Source organism: Gorilla gorilla, chromosome 9 (assembly GCF_029281585.2).
Source record: "Gorilla gorilla gorilla isolate KB3781 chromosome 9, NHGRI_mGorGor1-v2.1_pri, whole genome shotgun sequence".
Lineage (NCBI taxonomy): Eukaryota > Metazoa > Chordata > Mammalia > Primates > Hominidae > Gorilla > Gorilla gorilla.
The window spans coordinates 80,573,239-80,592,495 of record NC_073233.2 but is presented as its reverse complement, the minus strand read 5'-3'; the positions used below and the strand labels follow the sequence as shown (position 1 = coordinate 80,592,495).

General features: G+C 57.2%; 1 protein-coding gene across 12 annotated transcripts in view; it reads left to right on the top strand.

The window, feature by feature from the left end:
- The window catches only part of ARAP1 (ArfGAP with RhoGAP domain, ankyrin repeat and PH domain 1), a 67,446-nt gene extending 48,738 nt beyond the window's left edge, over positions 1 to 18,708 (top strand). For 7 of the 12 annotated variants that reach the window (XM_063693360.1, XM_063693358.1, XM_063693357.1 and 4 more), the window contains 21 exons: positions 641 to 815; positions 1,938 to 2,072; positions 4,190 to 4,325; positions 4,635 to 4,737; positions 5,637 to 5,832; positions 6,094 to 6,145; positions 6,257 to 6,420; positions 6,548 to 6,760; positions 7,089 to 7,194; positions 7,894 to 8,041; positions 8,131 to 8,217; positions 8,304 to 8,372; positions 8,662 to 8,779; positions 9,954 to 10,067; positions 10,289 to 10,434; positions 10,974 to 11,006; positions 15,226 to 15,308; positions 16,041 to 16,091; positions 16,277 to 16,340; positions 17,592 to 17,741; positions 18,102 to 18,708. In XM_063693360.1, the coding sequence (XP_063549430.1) occupies positions 641 to 815; positions 1,938 to 2,072; positions 4,190 to 4,325; positions 4,635 to 4,737; positions 5,637 to 5,832; positions 6,094 to 6,145; positions 6,257 to 6,420; positions 6,548 to 6,760; positions 7,089 to 7,194; positions 7,894 to 8,041; positions 8,131 to 8,217; positions 8,304 to 8,372; positions 8,662 to 8,779; positions 9,954 to 10,067; positions 10,289 to 10,434; positions 10,974 to 11,006; positions 15,226 to 15,308; positions 16,041 to 16,091; positions 16,277 to 16,340; positions 17,592 to 17,741; positions 18,102 to 18,119 (2,361 nt within the window). In that variant the 3' untranslated portion in view covers positions 18,120 to 18,708. The remainder of the gene's footprint in view (positions 1 to 640; positions 816 to 1,937; positions 2,073 to 4,189; positions 4,326 to 4,634; positions 4,738 to 5,636; positions 5,833 to 6,093; positions 6,146 to 6,256; positions 6,421 to 6,547; positions 6,761 to 7,088; positions 7,195 to 7,893; positions 8,042 to 8,130; positions 8,218 to 8,303; positions 8,373 to 8,661; positions 8,780 to 9,953; positions 10,068 to 10,288; positions 10,435 to 10,973; positions 11,007 to 15,225; positions 15,309 to 16,040; positions 16,092 to 16,276; positions 16,341 to 17,591; positions 17,742 to 18,101) is intronic. The other 5 variants (XM_063693362.1, XM_063693359.1, XM_055356750.2 and 2 more) reach the window with 1 other exon arrangement.
- The last annotated feature ends 549 nt before the right edge of the window (positions 18,709 to 19,257 follow it).

Below are 19,257 nucleotides of genomic sequence, written 5' to 3'. Positions count from 1 at the left end.
GCATGGGCCCCAGGCCCTGATCTGGCTCTGCCTGAGTGGGAGGCAGCCAGCTCTGAGGCAGGGGTATGCCATTTGTGACCTCTGGTTGGCCTTCAGCCCCTCCCCCAAACCGCCCCTCCCAGGCAGACTCAGTCCAGCTAGAAGCCTGGTGGGAGTCAGGCCTCCACCTCCCAGGGACCCAGGCGTCCTGCTTCCAGCCCAACCCAGTCTAGCCTGCAAGCCAGGAGGGCGGCAACTCCCATTGGTTGGGAGGGCTGGGCAGGCGGTGAGGAATTCAAATGTGGGAGGAATTAGCTACAAAGCACCCCCCCTGCTCCTCCACAAGGCAGAAGGAGCTTGAGATCCTCTGGAGACTCTGGCTGACTGGGCAGCTGTGTCCAGGAGGCCAGCAGGGGTGAGGCCCCGGGCAGCTGGGATCCCCTGGCCTCTGCTAGGCAGCCCCTGCTCACCCCTCTTCCCCTTGGCCTCTCTCTTCCCTCTCCTTCTTTCTTTCTTCCTTCCTATTCTCTCTTTCAGTCTGAGGATGGACTGCTCCAGGCCTGGGTGACTCCTTCCTCTTCTTTCCTCTCCTCCCCTGTAGCCCCTTTCCTTGTGGGCCCCCTACTCCTTCTTGGACTGACCCTCCCCTGCCTTTTCCTAGGCCCTGTGTGCTGCAGTCACCACCACAGACCTGGCTGAGACCCAGGCGCTCCTGGGCTGTGGGGCTGGGATCAACTGCTTCTCGGGGGACCCTGAGGCCCCCACGCCCCTGGCTCTTGCAGAGCAGGCGGGGCAGACGCTGCAGATGGAATTCCTTCGGAACAACCGGACCACAGGTGAGCGTGGCAGAGGGTGGGGGTCCACCAGGCTGTGCAGTGCCTGGTGGGGTTTGATTTACCTGCTGCTCTCAGGCTGTGATCGCAGCTCCTCAAGGGCCTGTGATAAATCATGTGTGAGCTGGGGTGTGCTTGGGTTTGCATGTCAGTGTGTATTTGTACTGCGTATGCATGTTCCTCTGTGTCTGTGTCTCTGTGACTGTTGATGACTTCCCTGACTTGCAGTGTGGGCCCCTCAGGATGGCTGGCAGCTGTGCTGGTGTTTGTGCGCCTCTGAGCCCCCTGGATCTGTGTTGCTGGGGATGTTGAGAGCTTTGGAGTACATGCGTGTGCAGAGTGTGTCTGTGTTGCTGCGTGAGGGGTGCTGAGATACATTTCTCCATGTGTGGGTCACCCACCTAGGCAGCCCTGTCTACTGCCCTGCTTGGGTGGAGCTCAATCCTGAACTTGGTTTGGATACCATTGGCTCCCTCTTGGGGTGGGTGAGGAGGGGTCAGTGGGCTGAGCAGCACAGCTCGTGGCCCAGGCCTGGCCTCTGGGGCCACATCCCAGGACTGAGGGTGGAGCTCAATGGCTGGGGCTCTGGGCTCAGGGCCATGGGTGGGCGGGGCACACTGGGCTGGAGAGAGCCCAGGTGTCCAGGGAGACACAGGAGACCACCCAGCTGGCTTGGGCTTGGGGACAGATCACCGCCCCACCCACGGCGCTGACCGTGGGGAACAGGGCTGTAGTCAGGCTGCCACCTTGAGCTTCCCGCTGTCTGGGACAATCCTCTTTCCAGGGATTATTATTGAGTTTGCCCAATGCCCCCCTCATGCCAGTGTGCCTGGCCTATGCCTCCAACCTGGAGAGTGGGGTGGGGCAGGAATCAGGGAGGCTTCCTGGAAGGGGAGGTGCTGGAACTGGGCCTTGGGAGTGGAGTGAATTTCCACAAGTGGGGAGAGGTGGAGAAACAGCCTGGACAAGACCCTGCAGGTAGGAGGGGGAGCTTGAGGCTGCCAGTTAGGGAGCTGGGGCTGATGATTCGAAAGTGAGCCTGAATGCCCAGGCCAGGTTGGAGTGAGGTGGGGACACCCTCTTGGGTGGCCAGCATGACCTGCCATCCTTTCCCCGCCTCCAAAGAGGTGCCTCGGCTGGACTCGATGAAGCCCCTGGAAAAGCACTACTCAGTTGTCCTGCCGACCGTGAGCCACAGTGGCTTCCTCTACAAGACTGCCTCTGCCGGCAAGCTGCTACAGGACCGCCGGGCCCGGGAAGGTGGGTGCCACCCCAGACCCTGCTTTGGCCCATGGCATCTGGTCATGGCTGCAGGGCTAGGGAAGCCAGGGCTGGCCAGACTGGTGGACCCATGAGGCAGCCAAGTGCACTCTGGCAGAGTCACCCTAGAGGGCTTCCTGGATATAGTCTGTGGTACACAGTAGGTGCTTCCTAAATGATCCTGGTGGGAGTGGGGGTAGTGCATGACACTGCAGAGCAGGTCACTGCCAGAGTTTCTTTGGACTAAATGAGCCTTTATTGAGCCCCTACTGGATATGGGCTCTGCTGAGCATCTGGTAGTAAGAGCCTGTGGCTGGTAGGGAGTTTGAGGACTGAACGAAAGCCCTATCCTGCTGATCTCAGCCTTCCATTCACTCCCCAACTCAGAAGAAAATCCACAAGAGCCCGCACAGTTGGCCACCACCCCCATTACCTCTCTGAACCACCCCCCTAATCACTCTGCCGGTCTCCTCACTGTTTCTCAGACACGTCGTCACCTACCAGGATCTTTGCCTGTGCTGTTCCCTCTGGCTGAAATGCATTCCCCCAGGTATCTGCATGGCCAGTCCCTCACTTCCGTCAGGTCTCTGTTTCAGTATCACTCCTGCAGAGATGTCATCTCTGACTACCTTATGCAAGATAGCACCCCCCATCTCTCCCTTTACCCTTTTGAGATGGAGTTTCGCTCTTGTTGCCCAGGCTGGAGTGCAATGGCACGATCTTGGCTCACCGCAACCTCTGCCTCCCGGGTTCAAGCAATTCTCCTGCCTCAGCCTCCCGAGTAGCTGGGATTACAGGCATGCGCCATCATGCCTGGCTAATTTAGTTAGTAGAGATGGGGTTTCACCATGTTGGTCAGGTTGGTCTCAAACTCCCGACCTCAGGTGATCTGCCCGCCTTGGCCTCCCAAAGTACTGGGATTACAGGCGTGAGTCACCACGCCTGGCTACCCTGCATTTTCTTCACACCACTTACCTGGTACTCATTTGTCCATTAATGTACTTATCTATAGATTCTCTGTACCCCACTGGGACATAAACTCCTTTTGGCCACCACTGCCTGTAGCCCCCAGATCCTAGAACAGTGGCTAGCACACAGTGGGCACTTGGCAAATATCTGCAGAATGAAGGATGACTCAGGCAGAGCTGGTGCTCCTGGAGGGAGCCCATCTGCGGGGACAGGCCTGAGGACACATTGCCCTCAAAGAGCAAATGTCAGGCCCTCACAGACAGGATGAGAGACAGAGTCTGCTGTGGGAACATTGTGAGGTCATTGCTGACAACATCCCTCAGCACCTCCTGCATGCTTTCCTACGGGGACAAAGCCCTCCAACTCCCAAAGAGATTTCTTTGGAACTCCATGCTGTTCACAACCTCATTGCCCCAGGTCTGCCTCCCTCTGCCTGACAATGTCATTTATGTAACAACTGCCTGAGTCATCCTTTTTGCCCTGGATGCCAGGAAGCTCTGAGCCACTGTAAAGCTCAGTGCTGTGAACGGTACAAGCCTGCATGGCCATGACAGCCTATCCTTTCCATTACCTTTCCTGGTCCAGATTCCCATTTCTGTTTCTTTTATGGGACCTTGCCAGTCCTTCAGAGCCATTGTAGCAGGAGGCAGAGTACAGAGTGATGGGTGCTTCTGGAAAAGGAGGTTGGGGCATAGAAGGCTTCCTGTGACATTCAGGTGGTGGGTAGAGGGGACAAGGTTTGCAAAAGCTGGGAGTGCTGGGTAGGGATGTGTGTGTCCAGGAGTGACAGAGAGGCAGCTGGAGAGACGGGCAGGGGTAGACCTGGCAGGGCCTTGAATGGCAGGCTGAGGGGCACAGAGTCTGTCCTGAGGACTGTGGAATGGTTTTGGTTAGAGGAAGGATGGGGTCTGATTTTAGCTAGATCACTCTGGGATTTTGGAAGGGGCTGCTGTAGAGGCCTGGGGGAGCGGATGACTTGTGGGCTGGCTGGCGTGGTGGGGATGCAGAGAGGTGGATGGATTTACGGAAAACTTGAGAGAATGAAGAGCTCATGGGTCAGATGGGAGCAGGAGCCCCGGGAGGATGCAGAGGTGTTTTTCAGGTGGTGGGGGGCTCCCTGATGGCTCCCCTGCCCAAATTCTCCCCAGAGTTCAGCCGACGCTGGTGTGTCCTTGGTGACGGGGTCCTGAGCTACTTTGAGAATGAGCGGGCAGTGACCCCCAATGGAGAGATTCGGGCCAGTGAGATTGTGTGCCTGGCAGTGCCCCCTCCTGACACCCACGGGTGAGTGGTCCTGGGCAAATCAGACTGTGGTTGCCATAAGGTACAATCCCCCACTGGGGAGACAGGGAAATAGACCCAGAGAAGGGGAGGACCTCTGCAGGGTCACACAGCAAACGGAGGCTGCACAAGGGCCGACTCCGGTCTCTTGAGGCCCCAGCCCAAGACTTTTCCACCACCTCTTAGGGGACCAGAGTAAGGACAAGCGCCGAGGCAGTGTGGAGGGGGCAGAGGATGGCGGTTGATGGTGCGGGTTGGGGGTGGGCCCGTGCTGGATGAGGTGGGCCTGAGTCCTGGCCTGTGTATTTGCAGCTTTGAGCACACCTTTGAGGTGTACACGGAGGGAGAACGGCTGTACCTGTTTGGGCTGGAGAGCACGGAGCAGGCTCATGAGTGGGTCAAGTGTATTGCTAAGGTGAGCCTGGGGTAGCAGGGCGGGTGTAAGGGTGTCTGACTAGGGAAGGTGGGGCCTCCTGGCCAATCCCATGTATCCCAGCTCCCCCGTCTAGAGAGCAGAAGCTAGATGCAGGGCAGCAGACATGGAGCAGGCCTGTCCCACCAAGAGCCTACTGTAATCTGCAGCCCTCTGCGGAGTTGGTCAGACCTATCCTAGCTCTGCAGAAGAAGGGCTGTGGGCCTTGCACTCCATAGGTGCTCAATAAGTGTTTAACAGTGAATGACAGTCAGAGCCATCTTAGGATGGACAGTGCGGCCTCCAGAGGGGGTGTGCTCCTCGTTCCTGGAGGCAAGCAAGCAGAGGCTGGAGGGAAGAGGCAGGGAGGCCGCCGGGAGAGCTCTGCCTCGGGGACTAGAGCCAGGTGCCTGTGGGGTCCCCTGTGCTGTGAGAGCCTGTGACTTTTTATCATTCACTTCTCCGTTGATCAGTTGTCTTGTGCGCCTCCTGAGAGTCAGCCCTCGGAGACCTGGGGACCCAGATGAACCAGGCTTAGTCCTAGCTCTTCAGTAGCTCCCATGTGGGTGGGGGAGACAGCTCCCCTGCGGGTGTAGTTCAGGCGGCGGCAGCAGTGTAACCAGTGCCACAACAGAGGGCAAGAATGCTTTGGTGCTGTGGGGGCCCAGAGAAGGGCCCTCCAGAAGGTGTCTGGGAAGGCTTTCCAGAGGCGGGCACATCTGAGTGGGTATGAAGTGGGGCATGGTACCCAAGTTCCATCACTGGGCTTGGTTCTGCCTTGGGGAAGAGAAGAGAAGGAAGCTGGGTAGGAAGAGGGCATGTGCCTGTAAGCCAAGGAGCTGGGGCATTGGGGCAGGCAGTGCCGTTGGCTGATGCTGTCTCCCCCGGCGCCTCTCTGCCAGGCATTCGTGCCTCCCCTAGCCGAGGATCTGCTGGCCCGGGATTTTGAGCGGCTCGGACGCCTACCCTACAAAGCTGGCCTGAGCCTACAGCGGGCCCAGGAGGGCTGGTTCTCTCTCAGTGGCTCGGAGCTCCGCGCTGTCTTCCCGGAGGGGCCCTGCGAAGAGCCGCTGCAACTACGGAAACTGCAGGAGCTTTGTGCGTGGACCAGACCTGGGCCCCCAGCCTCCAGGGCAACCTATCCTGGGCTCCCAGGCCCCCAGCCCTTGCCTGGAAATCTGAACTCTGCCTGGCCTGGCCAGAGCCGCCATCCTGCCCTCTCATGTCCTTGGGGTGCATCTCAGCCACCCCATACATTGGTGGGCGGGTCTCAAGGGTGTGTGTGTGCTCAGAGAGGGAGGGAGCAGGTTGGGGATCAGGAGCAAGACCTGGGCCTCACCTTGACTAACCCCTCCACAGCCATCCAGGGGGACAGTGAGAACCAGGTGCTGGTGCTGGTGGAGCGAAGGAGGTGAGCCACGGCCTCCCTGAGGGGCTCTGAGAAGGCTGGAGCAGTCTGATGGGCCTGGGGACAGGGTGGGATATGTGTAGGCCCCTCAGTGACTGACTGTCCCTGGCCCAGGACACTGTACATACAGGGCGAGCGGCGGCTGGACTTCATGGGTTGGCTGGGGGCCATCCAGAAAGCAGCCGCCAGCATGGGGGACACGCTGTCGGAGCAGCAGCTTGGGGACTCGGATATCCCGGTGATCGTGTACCGCTGTGTGGACTACATCACGCAGTGCGGTGAGCCCTGCCCCTAGGGTGCCAGCCCCGCCCCTCCGGGAGAGCCACCTCCCGCCCCAGAACTGCGTGGCCCCGCCCCATGACTCTATGCCTCAGGCCCTGAACGCTTGGCCCCGCCCCTCCCTAGGCCTGACCTCCGAGGGCATCTACCGCAAGTGTGGGCAGACATCAAAGACACAGCGGCTGCTGGAGAGCCTGCGGCAGGATGCGCGCTCTGTGCACCTCAAGGAGGGCGAGCAGCACGTGGATGATGTTTCCTCGGCGCTCAAGCGCTTCCTGCGCGACCTGCCTGATGGGCTCTTCACTCGCGCCCAGCGCCTAGCCTGGCTGGAGGCCTCAGGTGGGCCCTGCAGCCCGTGCCCAGCCTCCTCCTCCTCCACCCATCCCTCCGGACTCCTGCGCCCTTCCCTTGTGGCACTTGCACTAGGCTCACCCTAACCCACAGGCTCCAGTTGCTTGCCTCTGCTTCTCATTCCCATCGCCACTCCATACAGAGCCAGGGGCCCTGGAAGACCGAGAGTTCCTTACCCTGGTTGAATGCCTGGCCTGCATTGACTTGGAGGGCACAGGGACTGCTGTCACCCACCATGAGAGGCAGAGCAGCCCGGGCGGGGTGGGGGGAAGATAGTTACAGGGGGTTTCTGACTTGATTTATCTTTCCCACCCAGAGATTGAGGACGAGGAGGAGAAGGTCTCCAGGTACCGAGAGCTGCTGGTGCGGCTGCCCCCTGTCAACCGGGCCACAGTGAAGGCCCTTATCAGCCACCTGTACTGGTGAGGGACGATACCACTGTGAGATTCTGGGGGGATGGGATGAAGGTTCTTCTACCCCCACCCTGGCTGACTACCCTCCTCTGGGAGCCAGCTGGGCTTTTGCACCAAGTGCTGACTGTGATCTGCCCTAACATTGGATATTTGTAGAGCAGGGGTCCCCAGTCCCCAGGCCACAGACCAGTACAGGTTCGTGGCCTGTTAGGAACCAGGCTGCACAGCAGGAGGTGAGTGGTGGGTGAACAAGCGTTACTGCCTGAGCTCTGCCTCCTGTCAGCTCTGCCTCCTGTCAGATCAGCCGCGGCATTAGATTCTCAAAGGATCGGAACTCTATTGTGAACCGCGCATGGGAGGTGGCGCACTCCTTATGAGAATCTAATGCCTCTGAAACCATCCCCTGCCCCCCGACCCTGTCCTTGGAAAAATTGTCTTCCATGAAACCAATCCCTTGTGCCAGAACTGTTGGGGACCACTGTTGTAGAGGATTTTTCCAATTGCGGCCAGGGTACCTTGTCTGGATCTCCCAGCTTCCCAGTCCTGCTCCTACCAGGACCCAAGATATGGCCAGAAAAACTGTTCCTACCCTGTTAAATAGTGGTCCCCTCTGACCAGACCAGTCTTGGACCTGTCAGAAATTAACAGGGTGAGATGGGAAGCTCTGGCCTGACTCCTCACTCAAAGCCCTCCTCCTCCCCTCTCCAGTGTTCAGTGCTTCTCAGACACGAACCAGATGAACGTGCACAACCTGGCAATTGTGTTTGGGCCCACGCTCTTCCAGACAGATGGGCAGGACTACAAGGCTGGCCGTGTGGTGGAAGACCTCATTAACCACTATGTGGTGGTGTTTAGTGTGCGTCCCTGGCCAGTGGGCAGTGGAGGGCAGGGGTGATCCTTCCAGATGGCGGTGACCACCTGTCCCTGCCTCTCGCCCCTTCCCAGGTGGATGAGGAAGAGCTCAGGAAGCAGCGGGAGGAGATCACTGCCATTGTGAAGATGCGCGTGGCTGGCACTGCCAGTGGGACCCAGGTGAAGGCTGGAGCCTGGGTGGGGGGCTTGGGCCTGCCACCTGCACCCATTTCCTAGGCTCCCAGCTGAGCCCTGTCTCCCTGCAGCATGCCGGTGACTTCATCTGCACAGTGTATCTGGAAGAGAAGAAGGCAGAGACTGAGCAGCATATCAAGGTAGGTGCTGGGACCTAGAAGCCAAGGGGCTAGAGAATCAGGCTGGGCCAGGCACAGGCTCAGATGGCCAGGGGAGCACTGCTTCTACCCCAAGGAGAGGACCAGTTTGGGACCTGTATCTGGCTGGTGCTGGGGCCTGCTCCTAAGAACCACTCAGAAATACCCTTCTCTATCCCAGGACTCCAGAAGGGCCTGAGAAGGATGGGCTCAGGCTCTGAGTCACATAGCAAGGTTGTGGCAGAGCAGGGGCTAGGCACAGGTAGGCTAATCTCCTCCTTGGTCCTTGCAGATCCCAGCATCCATGACTGCTGAGGAGCTCACCCTGGAGATCCTGGATCGCCGGAACGTAGGCATCAGGGAGAAGGACTATTGGACCTGCTTTGAGGTCAACGAGAGGGAGGAGGCAGGTGGGTGACGCTGGGCTTGTGCAGGGTGTGGTATGGCTTGTCTTGTCTCAGCTGTAGCCCCAGTCTGTCCTGCCCTACCCTGCACATGAGGATGGGTGGTGAAAAGGGCTTTGATGACGTGTTGCTGTCACACTGATCTCTGTGACGGTGGTGATAGGGTGCTGGCAGGGATTGAGGTTATGGCTGTCATGTGGCTAATAGAAGATGTCAGTGACAATGGTGATGGTTGAGGTGAGAAAGGTATTTTATGGTAAAGGTGGTCTTGATGGCAGTGGAGGATGAGGCTGTATCTGTTCATTTGTTTTACTATATTTGTTGAGTGCCAGGCACTGGGCTAGGGAGCCACACACACAGTCCCTATCCTCATGGGGGTTAGTCTGGTGTGGGATGGAGGCATTAGTCTAATGATCATACCAATAAATGTTCAACTACAGATGTGTTAACTGCTGTGGAGGAAAGACCCATGGCATTGCCAGGTCTTCCCTGAGCCAGGATGGGAAGGAAGAGTAGGGGTTACTTGGTGAAGAAGGCAAAAGCCCTGTGGTGGGCAGAGGCACAGCCCTTTCAAGGAGACAAGGGCAGTGAGGGGGTGGTGACATGGGTGGGGCTGGAGATCGAGGCAGAGGCAGCCATGCAGGGCCTAGCAGCAATGCAAGACCATCGGAGGGCTAGTGAATGGCAGTTTAAGAAGATTGCTACTCGCTGATGGTTGGGGAGAGGGAAATTAGAGCACACTTTGAAGGCCATGGTTTCGTCCAAGGAGAAGGCGGTAATGTGGGCTGGGGCGGCAGCAGTGGAGATGGACAGAGCAGAGAGATTCGACGTGTGGATTGGGAGAGGGAGGAGGGGTTTGTTTCTGGGTTGAGCAGCCTGGCGGGTGGTGGTGGTGTTTCCCTGATGGGGGCCACAGGGAGGGTGGGAAGGGAGGCAGGGGGTGGAGATCATGGGCATGGTTTTGCACATGTTGAATTTGAGCAGCTTTGGTCACAGCCAGGTGTGTCAAGCCTGAAGCTTGGTCATGGGAAGGGTGGTCGTGATGGTGGTGTTTTGTGTCATGGCACTTGCAGACGGTTGGAGTGGACAGGGGATGTGTAGGTGATATGTGCCCATCTGCCAGCCTTTGGTGGTATCGGGCCATGTGGTCCCAGTGACGGTAGGTGTGACCTCTCCCCAGAGCGCCCCCTGCACTTTGCGGAGAAGGTGCTGCCCATCCTGCACGGGCTGGGCACGGACAGCCACCTGGTGGTGAAGAAGCACCAGGCCATGGAGGCCATGCTGCTGTACCTGGGTAGGTGGTGCCTGCAGGGTGGCCAGGCTCCAGGTGGTCCTCTCTTCCAGAGCCAGGGTGGGACCTGGTGGTGCCAGGTAGGAACAGCTCAGACAGAGGGCGCCAAGTGGGTGGGCCTCTATGGAGAAGCTGGGGCAGGATGGGGCAGCTTCCTTCATCCTGGGACCCAGCCCCGGGTAGGGGTTGGTGCAGCCTGTGCCCACTCCAGTCCCACCCCCCAGCCAGCCGTGTCGGTGACACCAAGCATGGCATGATGAAGTTCCGTGAGGACCGCAGCCTCCTGGGCCTGGGCCTGCCCTCAGGTGGCTTCCACGATCGCTACTTCATCCTCAACAGCAGCTGTTTGCGGCTGTACAAGGAGGTCCGGGTAAGTGGCCCCGCTGGGTTCTGCCCCAGGGTGGGCACCTGTACACCTGAATGTGCTCAGAGATTCCCCTTGGTCTGCAAGTGGAAATATTCCCATTACAGGCTCTCAGGATGGCACAGCAGTGGGAGAGAACTGTAGACTCTCAAGACCCCTCCTGCTGTGGCCCTGGATGGCCACTCTAGTGTGCCCTGTAGCCCCACTAAACCCTGGCACCCGGATGCCATCACACCACTCCATGCCCATGCTCTGTCTCACTGTACCTGTGCCTTATCACTGCATCCACAGGAACCTGTTACTTGATGACAGCCCCAAGTTGTGCATGCATGCCTTGTCATATTGTATGTTATATGCCTCCCGGGCCACCCTCCTCACTCATTCTGTCCACATGCAGGTGTTCTCCCAACCCAGACTCCATTTGACACCCTCCACCTTCTGCACATACATGCCATACACACACCCCAACCCCACACATCACTGCACATGCTGTCCTGGCTCTAGACCTGGGACTTCTTCCATAACCCTGATCCTCTATCAAACAGAGCCAGAGGCCGTGGAGCGGGGCCCCTGAGACCGTGAGTAGCTGTGGGCTGACTGCCAGCTGCCTTACACCACCTGGGGGCCAAATGAGCTGGGTGGGAGCATGGGGAGACAGCCAGGGCTCCTGGCCATCTCCAGGCATGGATCCCTGCCCCCTTGCCAGTTGGCACTGGCCCCTATCCTGGGGCCTAAGCTCCTCCCCTTTATCCCTAATCCTGTCCCAGGGTCCTTTCCCCAATATAGGGTTCCTTATCAGTGCAATGCTCTAGAATTTTCCAAAGGACTTAGTGTAGAAGTTAAAGATCCAGTAACGATGGCACCTAGGTTTGAATTAGAGCCCTGATCTTCATCTCCTGTCATCCCTGGAGCCACCTTATTTCCAACCCTGGACAGTGTTCCAGGACTGTCAGAATGTTCTTGCTACTGCCCTGATCCTAACATGCCAGGGTGGGACGAGAGAGGCTTGTGGGATACCCCCACCTGGGGTAGCAGTCTCTCTGAGGCTTCCTGGCTGGCTATTTCCACTCTGCACACTCCTAGGAGAGAGAGCTCATCCCTCCGCCCTTGGGGCTGCCCTGTTCCTAGGGGGATACTTCTGTCTGGAAAAGGTCCTTGCTCAGGTTCTGCTGAGGATCTGCATCTCATGATGCCCCCATGGGTCCCAGCTATGCCTTGGGGGCCACAGAGCATAGATGTCCTACAGCAGGGATCCCCAACTGTTGGGAACAGGGCCGTGCAACAGGAGGTGAACATCGGGCGAGTGAGAATTACTGCCTGAGCTCTGCCTCCTGTTAGGTCAGCAGCGGCGTTAGATCCTCATAAGAGTGCGAACCCTACTGTGAACTGTGCAAGCGAGGGATCTAGGTTGTGCGCTTCTTATGAGAGTCTAATGTCTGAACATCTGAGGTTTTACAGTTTTATCCCGAAACCATCCCCCCACCCATGGAAAAATTGTTGTCCACAGAACTGGTCCCTGGTACCAAAAAGACTGGGGACTGCTGCCCTGCAGGATGGGCAACAGAGACATGGTTCCAAGCCCGGTGGTCTAGCCTGAGCTCCCACAGCTACCCCCCACCCCATCCCCAGTGTCTTCAGCCTCTTCCTGCCCCTTGCATTTCCTGAGGTCATCTGAACAGGCTTGGCTGCCATGGCAGGAGCAGAGCAGATAGAGCAGGACCTCATCTCCTTCTCTTTGCATTTTGTGCCTCCTCTAATGCATCCTGGGCTCCTGCTAACCCTGTGGGAAACACCGTCTCTTCTCTCCTTTGCCCTCTTCTGTGATCACATCCTCACTTCTGAGCCTATCTGCCCATCCAGTCAATCCCCCTTGGTTCTGGGATGCTATTTCCCTGGCCCCCTCCCTCTAGGAGTGCTTAGAACCCTCGCTGTGGGCAGAAGGGAGGGAAGATGGCTGAAGTACCTGGAAAGGGAGCTGTGGATCCCTGGGCATGGAAGGAAGGAGGCAGGAGAGCTAGAAAAAGGGATGAGATCTAATGTTCCCTAAGGAACCTGGCTTAGTGCTGGCCCTTCACATACTGAGACATGGAATCCTTACTACTGTTCTCTGAGGAAGAGGGCTGTCCCCACTTCCAGGTGAGAAAACAGGCTTTGTGTGACTTGCCCAAGGCCATCTATAAGTGTTGACTGGGACTTGCACCCAGGTTTCTTAGTGTGGAAATGCAAGCTTGTATTCCTGGAAGTCTCAGACTTGAGGACTCAGCAGGGAGGGGTGCTCAGCACAGGGTAGGTGGTGCTCTTCACACCCCAGAGACAGCCAACACCTCTGGCCTGGCAGAGGCCCTGAGCAGATGTGGGCTGGTTACCATGGGGTTATCAACTCTGGCATTTGTTGGTTTATGCGGCAGTAGGACAGAATATTTGAAATTGGGACAATCTCAGGTGATTCAGTAGGATACACGTCCACTTGTGCCTTATCCTGGGGGTCTCCTCTTGTTAAAGACCCTGAGGCACCTGGAAAAGGCACATGCTAGAAAGATCTTGGTTCCAGCAGAGATCCTTAAGCATCAAGAGTAAACGTCATTGTCTGCCCATGGCCCCATGCCTTGGAGATGCTGGAAACATGAGCCGTCTGATTAGAAATGTCCTTGGGCCAGGTGCAGTGGCTCATGCCTGTAATCCCAGCAATTTGAGAGGTCAAGGTGGGAGGATTGCTTGAGTCCAGGAGTTTGAGACCAGCCTGGGCAACATGGTGAAACCCTGTCTCTATAAAAATTAGCCGGATGTGGTGGTGCATGCCTGTAGTCCCAGCTACTCAGGAGGCTGAAGTGGGAGGATGGCTTGATCCCATGAGTTGGGGTTGCAGTGAGCTGAGATTGCACCACTACACTCCAGCTTGGGGGATTCATTCTCAAAAGGAGATTGCATTGACTGACATCCTTCCCTCCCAAGACCCACTTCTGCAGACTTTCTGACTCAGCCACCCTTACATCACACACATGTCATGCACATCAGATCCTAAGGAATCGGAGGCCTGAGGGTTGTGTTTTCATTCTTGGAGCCACAGTCTGGTTTGAATGCCTTGATTCCTGCAGTTGCCTCTGCGCCTGACTGGGCCTGTCCCATCCACCCTCAACTCACTTGACTGCTTGCTTCTAGTTCTGTTCCCCTCCCACCCACAGCCTGACTTCTTCCAAACCCACAGCCTGTTTTCCATCCCCTCAGCCGATTCCTCCCGTACCTGGAGTCCAGTTTCCCCCACATCCTTCCTCTCTCATGCCCAGAACCTTGTGTTTTCCATGCCTGCAGCCGAATCTCTTTTATAGCCTCTGTCTCAGTCTTTCCATTTCTGCCATCACCTGTCTTCCAGTTTGCAGGCCGATTGCTCTAGTGCTCCCAGCCTTGCTTCTTCTGTGTGTGCATACAGGTTTCTTCCTTGCATTCCCCCACATCTTGTTTCTTCCATGTCCAAAGCCTAATTTCCTCCCGCCTGCCTAATTTCCTCCCTGTCTGCAGCCCTGATTGTTCCATGCCTGCAGCCCAGTTGGTTCCAGGCCCTCCTGGGCACATGGCCATCATCAGGTTAGGTGCTGTCTGTAGAAGACATGAGGCTTTCCAATCAGCAGGTATCGGGGTAAAAGCAGAGTGAAAAGTCCTTACTAAGGCCCTCCTAAGCCACAACCCCTGTGAGAGCACAGAGGTCTTCTCCAGTCCCTAAGCAGCCCATCCTTTTGTGATATCACAGGAAGTCCACCAGTTCCCAAAACTTCCCCCTCCCCTGGCCGTCCTTTCTCTGGCCCCTGCTGAGGAGCCATGCCTGGAGGTGGCTGGGAGCAATGGTGGGGAACAGGGGGGAGGTGGCTCAGTCTTTGACCCCCAGTTTCGGTTGTAAGTGAATCACCCTCCCCTGCCATTCACTCTGGTGCCCCTGTGGACTCCAGGGGTGCCTGGTAGGGGTAGGGCTTCAAGCAAGTGGCTCCTAGAGCAGGAGGAAGCCTCATTAGCTTGACCTCCAACCAGCCTCTTCCTTGGGGGTCATTGCCCCCATCCCTCTGCCTCCGAGCCAGCCTGCTCCTTCCAAGCCCAGACCCATATGCAGAGGCGGGGGCCAGAGGTGAACATTTTGGCAATCTGGTGTCCCTCCCCAGTACATTGGTCTCTCGCTTCCTGACCTAGACCATTGGGAAGTTATTCCTGTGGTCTATTGAACAGCTGTTCTGCTTCAGCTTGAGTCATTAGCCTTCTTGTGGAACCAAAGAGCTAGTAACTGCTGGTCCCTCAAGCCTTCTGTTCACACGGTCAACCCTGGAGCCTCCGTGGGGCAGAGAGGGCTGAGAAATGGATAATCTGAGATGAACATAGACACAAGCAGCCAACCAAGGCTCTCTGATCACACCCGCTCGTTCAGTTTGGTGCTGGGGGAGGATGTACAGTTCTCCCTCCACATACAATCTGATTCAGGGTGATGCTTCAAGTCCTCCAGTTTGCAGGGCATCAGGGTGGTGCTGGGATTCGCTGTTACAGATGTCCCAATTGGGACGGCTGCCTTGGAGACTGAGGGTTGACTGTCTGATAACTGCTGCAGGGAGACAGGCCTTGGGGGCCTAGGGCTGGGAGGTTGGTTGGGCTAGATTGTGAACAGGGAGGGCTTTATCAGGAAGGCTTCTTGGAGGAGGCACCCTGTGCTGGGATGCAAAGAGGGCTGGGGAGTTGGAAGAGGGAGCTGCCCAGTCAGGAGAGCGGCCCCAGTGCCCTTTCTGCAGACTAAAGTGCCCTCTTCTCCTTGCCCTACCCCAGAGTCACCGGCCTGAGAAAGAGTGGCCTGTTAAGAGTCTCAAAGTCTACCTGGGAGTGAAGAAGAAACTCAGGCCACCCACCTGGTAAGCTGGGACTGGGCAGATAGGCCTGCTACTGGGGCTTATGGGAGCTCAGAACTGATGGGGGAGGCACAGCTGGGGTTTTTAATTTGACAGAGGTCGGTGCAGGGGCTCTGATGGTGTGGTCCCCAGACCAGCAGCATCACCTGGACACACCTTCAACACAAATTCTCCGCCAAGTGTAGTGGCTCATATCTGTAATCTCAGTACTTGAGGAAGCCAAGTCAGGTGGATTGCTTGAGCCCAGGAGTTTGAAACCAGCCTGGGCAACATGGCGAGACCCTGTCTCTACAAAAAAATACAAAAATTAACTGGGTTTGGTGGCGCGCTACTCAGGAGGCTGAGGTGGGAGGATCGCTTGAGTCCTGGAGTTTGGGGCTGCAGTGATCTGTAGTCACGACACTGCATTCCAGCCGGGGCGACAGAGTGAGACCCTATCTCAAAAAAAACAAACAACAACAACAAAAAAAAAAACACAAATTCTCAGGTGTCACCCCATTCCTACTGAATCACAGATTCTGAGGGTAGGGCTGGGGCTTAGGGGTGTCAAGGGCCTGGGAGGCTGGTTGGGGCTGAGAGAGGAAGAGGCCAGGACGTGCCACTCTTGTGAGAAGGCTCTGAACTCTGGCTCTGGCTCTGGCTCTGGCTGTGGCTTCTGGGCTCTGTCCTGGGAACTGGGGCGTTGAGCCTCTATGGCCTGTCAAACACCCAACTCTCTCCCTTCTTCCTCTGTAGCTGGGGCTTCACAGTGGTGCATGAGACAGAGAAACATGAGAAGCAGCAGTGGTGAGTGAGCGCCTCATCCTGAGATCCCAGGCTGAGGAAAGATGGTGGCACGTCCCCCTTCATTGTGTCCCTCATCACTGCCCAGATCTGTGACCACTAGCAGACCCTGGGCTGGGAAGGCAGACACGGTGTTCCCTGCTCAGTCAGGCCTTTGGCATCATGTGGGTCCGCGTCCAACCCTGCAGGTACCTCTGCTGTGACACACAGATGGAGCTCCGGGAGTGGTTCGCTACCTTCCTGTTTGTGCAGGTACCAGGTGCAGAGTGTGGGGTGTGGGGTGGGTCCCTGGAGGCTTCCATTATGGAGAATGGGGACATTGGCTTCTGTGCTATTCAACCCACCCCTTGCTTCAAGGAGATTTTGAGTTGCTTTTAATTCATTTGCTAGTTTATTCAATAAACCCTTCCTAGCACCTACTGTTAGTCCAGCCCCAAGCCAGGGATGCTAGGGACAGACAGGACACAGATCCTGCCCTTGGGGCACCCCTCATGTGGACAGGAAAACAGACTCAGAAGTGGCCAGTTATAGCCCAGTGTGATCAGTGCTGTGGTGGCAGTGAAGAGCCCAGGGGATCTGAGTCTTAGGAAATGTGGGAGAATTCACCAAGCATAGAGGAGGGGGATGGCTTCTAGGCAGAGGGAACGGTTTAGGCAAAGGTCCAGAGATATGCAAGAGAAGCACAGATTGTTACAGTGGAATGTGAGGGGAGAAGCCAGGAGTGCTGGAAGTCAGCACAGGAAAGGGAGTGAGAAGCAGAATCTCAAAGAGGCTTGTAGGTCATGCCAGGGAAACTGAACTCGACACAGAGGTCAGTGGGGAACCACTGGCGGGGGTGGGGGTGGCATTTAGGCAGAGTGTGGTGCAGGCTTGAGTCTTCGAGGGCTCACTCTGGGTGCAGCGTTGGGCAGTGGGACCGAGAATAGAACCCAGAGGTGAGCAGGCCAGTGAGGCAGTGGCTGTGGTAGCCCAGGCAGGGACATGGTGGGGATGACTCCTGAGCCAGAGCAGGGCCAGAGGCTGGGTTAGACTTAAAACAGATGAATTAAGACAAAGAGTTTTTAAAGTGAGAGCTCATATGTGTTTAGGGAAAAGGGAGACAAAACAACCAGGGTGCTAGGCTGAGTTCTTTCTTGGAGCTGTGTTCTTTTAGCCCTGAGCTTCCTGGTAAGCAAAGCCTAAAGGGAAACGGTGGATTCTGTAGTTCCCAGTTCCTAAGACGGGGTGCATGCAGATGTGTTCCTCTAAGAGAAATGTTTTCTTGGTTCTTGGAGGGGTTTGTGGATCTGGAGATTGGAGTTGTTGAGTAACAGAACTGGCCGTGTTTTGCCAGAGATGCAGTCATGTTCTCCCCACAGCTGCTTCTCATATCGGCGGGGATCAAAGCTGAGGGTGTCATCTCAGACCACAGCTAGAGGCATTTCTGGGAAGTGTGGGCAGATCTGAGGCTGAGTGTCTGGGTGAACTGAAGCTGAGCCCAGCCCCCTCCTCTCTGCTCCCCAGCATGATGGCCTGGTGTGGCCCTCAGAGCCCTCACGCGTGTCCCGGGCGGTGCCTGAGGTCCGGCTGGGTAGCGTGTCACTGATCCCCCTTCGAGGTAGTGAAAATGAAATGCGCCGGAGTGTGGCTGCCTTCACCGCGGACCCTCTGTCTGTGAGTGGCTCTCCATGCCTTTGGGCAGGGGGCTGGGGGCCTGGCTGGGTGCCTGCCTTCTACTCCACAGTAGATGATTGCCCTGATTGCCCTCCCCGATTGCCCTCTGGCCCCCTCCCTCCAGCCTTGGTGGGGGCCCTCATAGGCCTCTTTGGTTCACACCATTCAAAGGAGCCCCTTCTGCCTGGCCCTGGAAGCTGGGAGTCCCCTCTGCCTGGCCCTGGGAGCTGGGAGCCTGGCTGATTGGAGTGCTCCCCGGCTGGCAGTGGAGAGTGGCTGCAGCAGCTGCAGCAGCTTCAGTGGGGCGCCAGCCCCTCTGGGCCTTCACAAAATACCTGTGGGTCTCTTGCCTTCCTGCAGCTTCTGCGCAACGTCTGAGCACAGGAGCCCATCCTTGGCTCTAGGATTCCGCCACTGGAAGCCTTCCGTTCAGACACCCCTTATGCTCCAAGGCCTGATGTGAGCCAGCGGGGGGTGCATGGGAAACTGCACCCCACAACCCACATCCTCCATCCTGACTGCAGCATGGGGTTCCCCGGCAGGGGTGGGAGGCAGCAGGGTCAGCCTGGGCAGGAACCTCTCCCAACTCTGTCCAGGTGTTCAGACCTCTTAGCCCAACGTGCTCACCCCACTGGGTTCACTGTCCTTGTGGGGCTGGAGAGATGGGCATAAGTCAGGAACTTGGGAGGACCACCACCCTTTCAGAGGCGTGAGGCCCTGGGGCCCTGCCGGAAGGGAGCCCCCTGCTCCTCCCAACAAACTCCAAAACAGCAGAAAGCGGGTGCTGTAGAGGAGCACTCAGCTCATGGGGAGGGAGCTCTTGGCTGAGCTTCTACAGGGCTGAGAGCTGCGCTTTGGGGACTTCAGCCTTCCTTCCAGTCTGGGCTGAGTGGGGGGTCCAGACTACCTGATGCCCCTTCCCCAGTTTGGGGACTTTTTGATAATATAAATATATCTGTATATTTTACCCTATGGTGCTGAGGCCTGTGATTGGTTAAGGGGATTGGGCGTCCTGGGGTAGGAGGGGACAGGAGGTCGGGAAGCCCAGGGGTGAGTGCCTAGTGCCTGAAGCTGAGAACCTAGGCCTTGCTTTCTCCAGGCCCTGAGCTATTCAGACGACCCCCTTCCCCAAGCAGAGCCCTGGCTTGACTCCATGCCTTCCCCATTGTACTATCCTGCAGCCAGGCTGGGAATGCCGGTCCTTTCCTGGCCAGCACTGACCCTGGCTGGACACAAGCCCCTGTCCTGCTGCAGTCCGAGTCTGAGTCCCAGCTGGGGCCTGGGTGTGGTGTGTCAGTGACTCAGGCCTGGCAGCCCTGCAGCAGCCCCCTGCTGGAGACACAAGGTCAGAGCCACAGGAGCCTGAGGAAATTGAGAAGAAGCACCTTCGGGTCACCTGTGGCCCCAGTGCCTACCCCTCCAGAGGTGGGGCCTGCCATGCACCAGGGGCTGCCCCCACTGGGCACTGCCTGGCCATCTCCACTAAGAAGACGAGGCCCTGGCCTGCAGAGGAAAT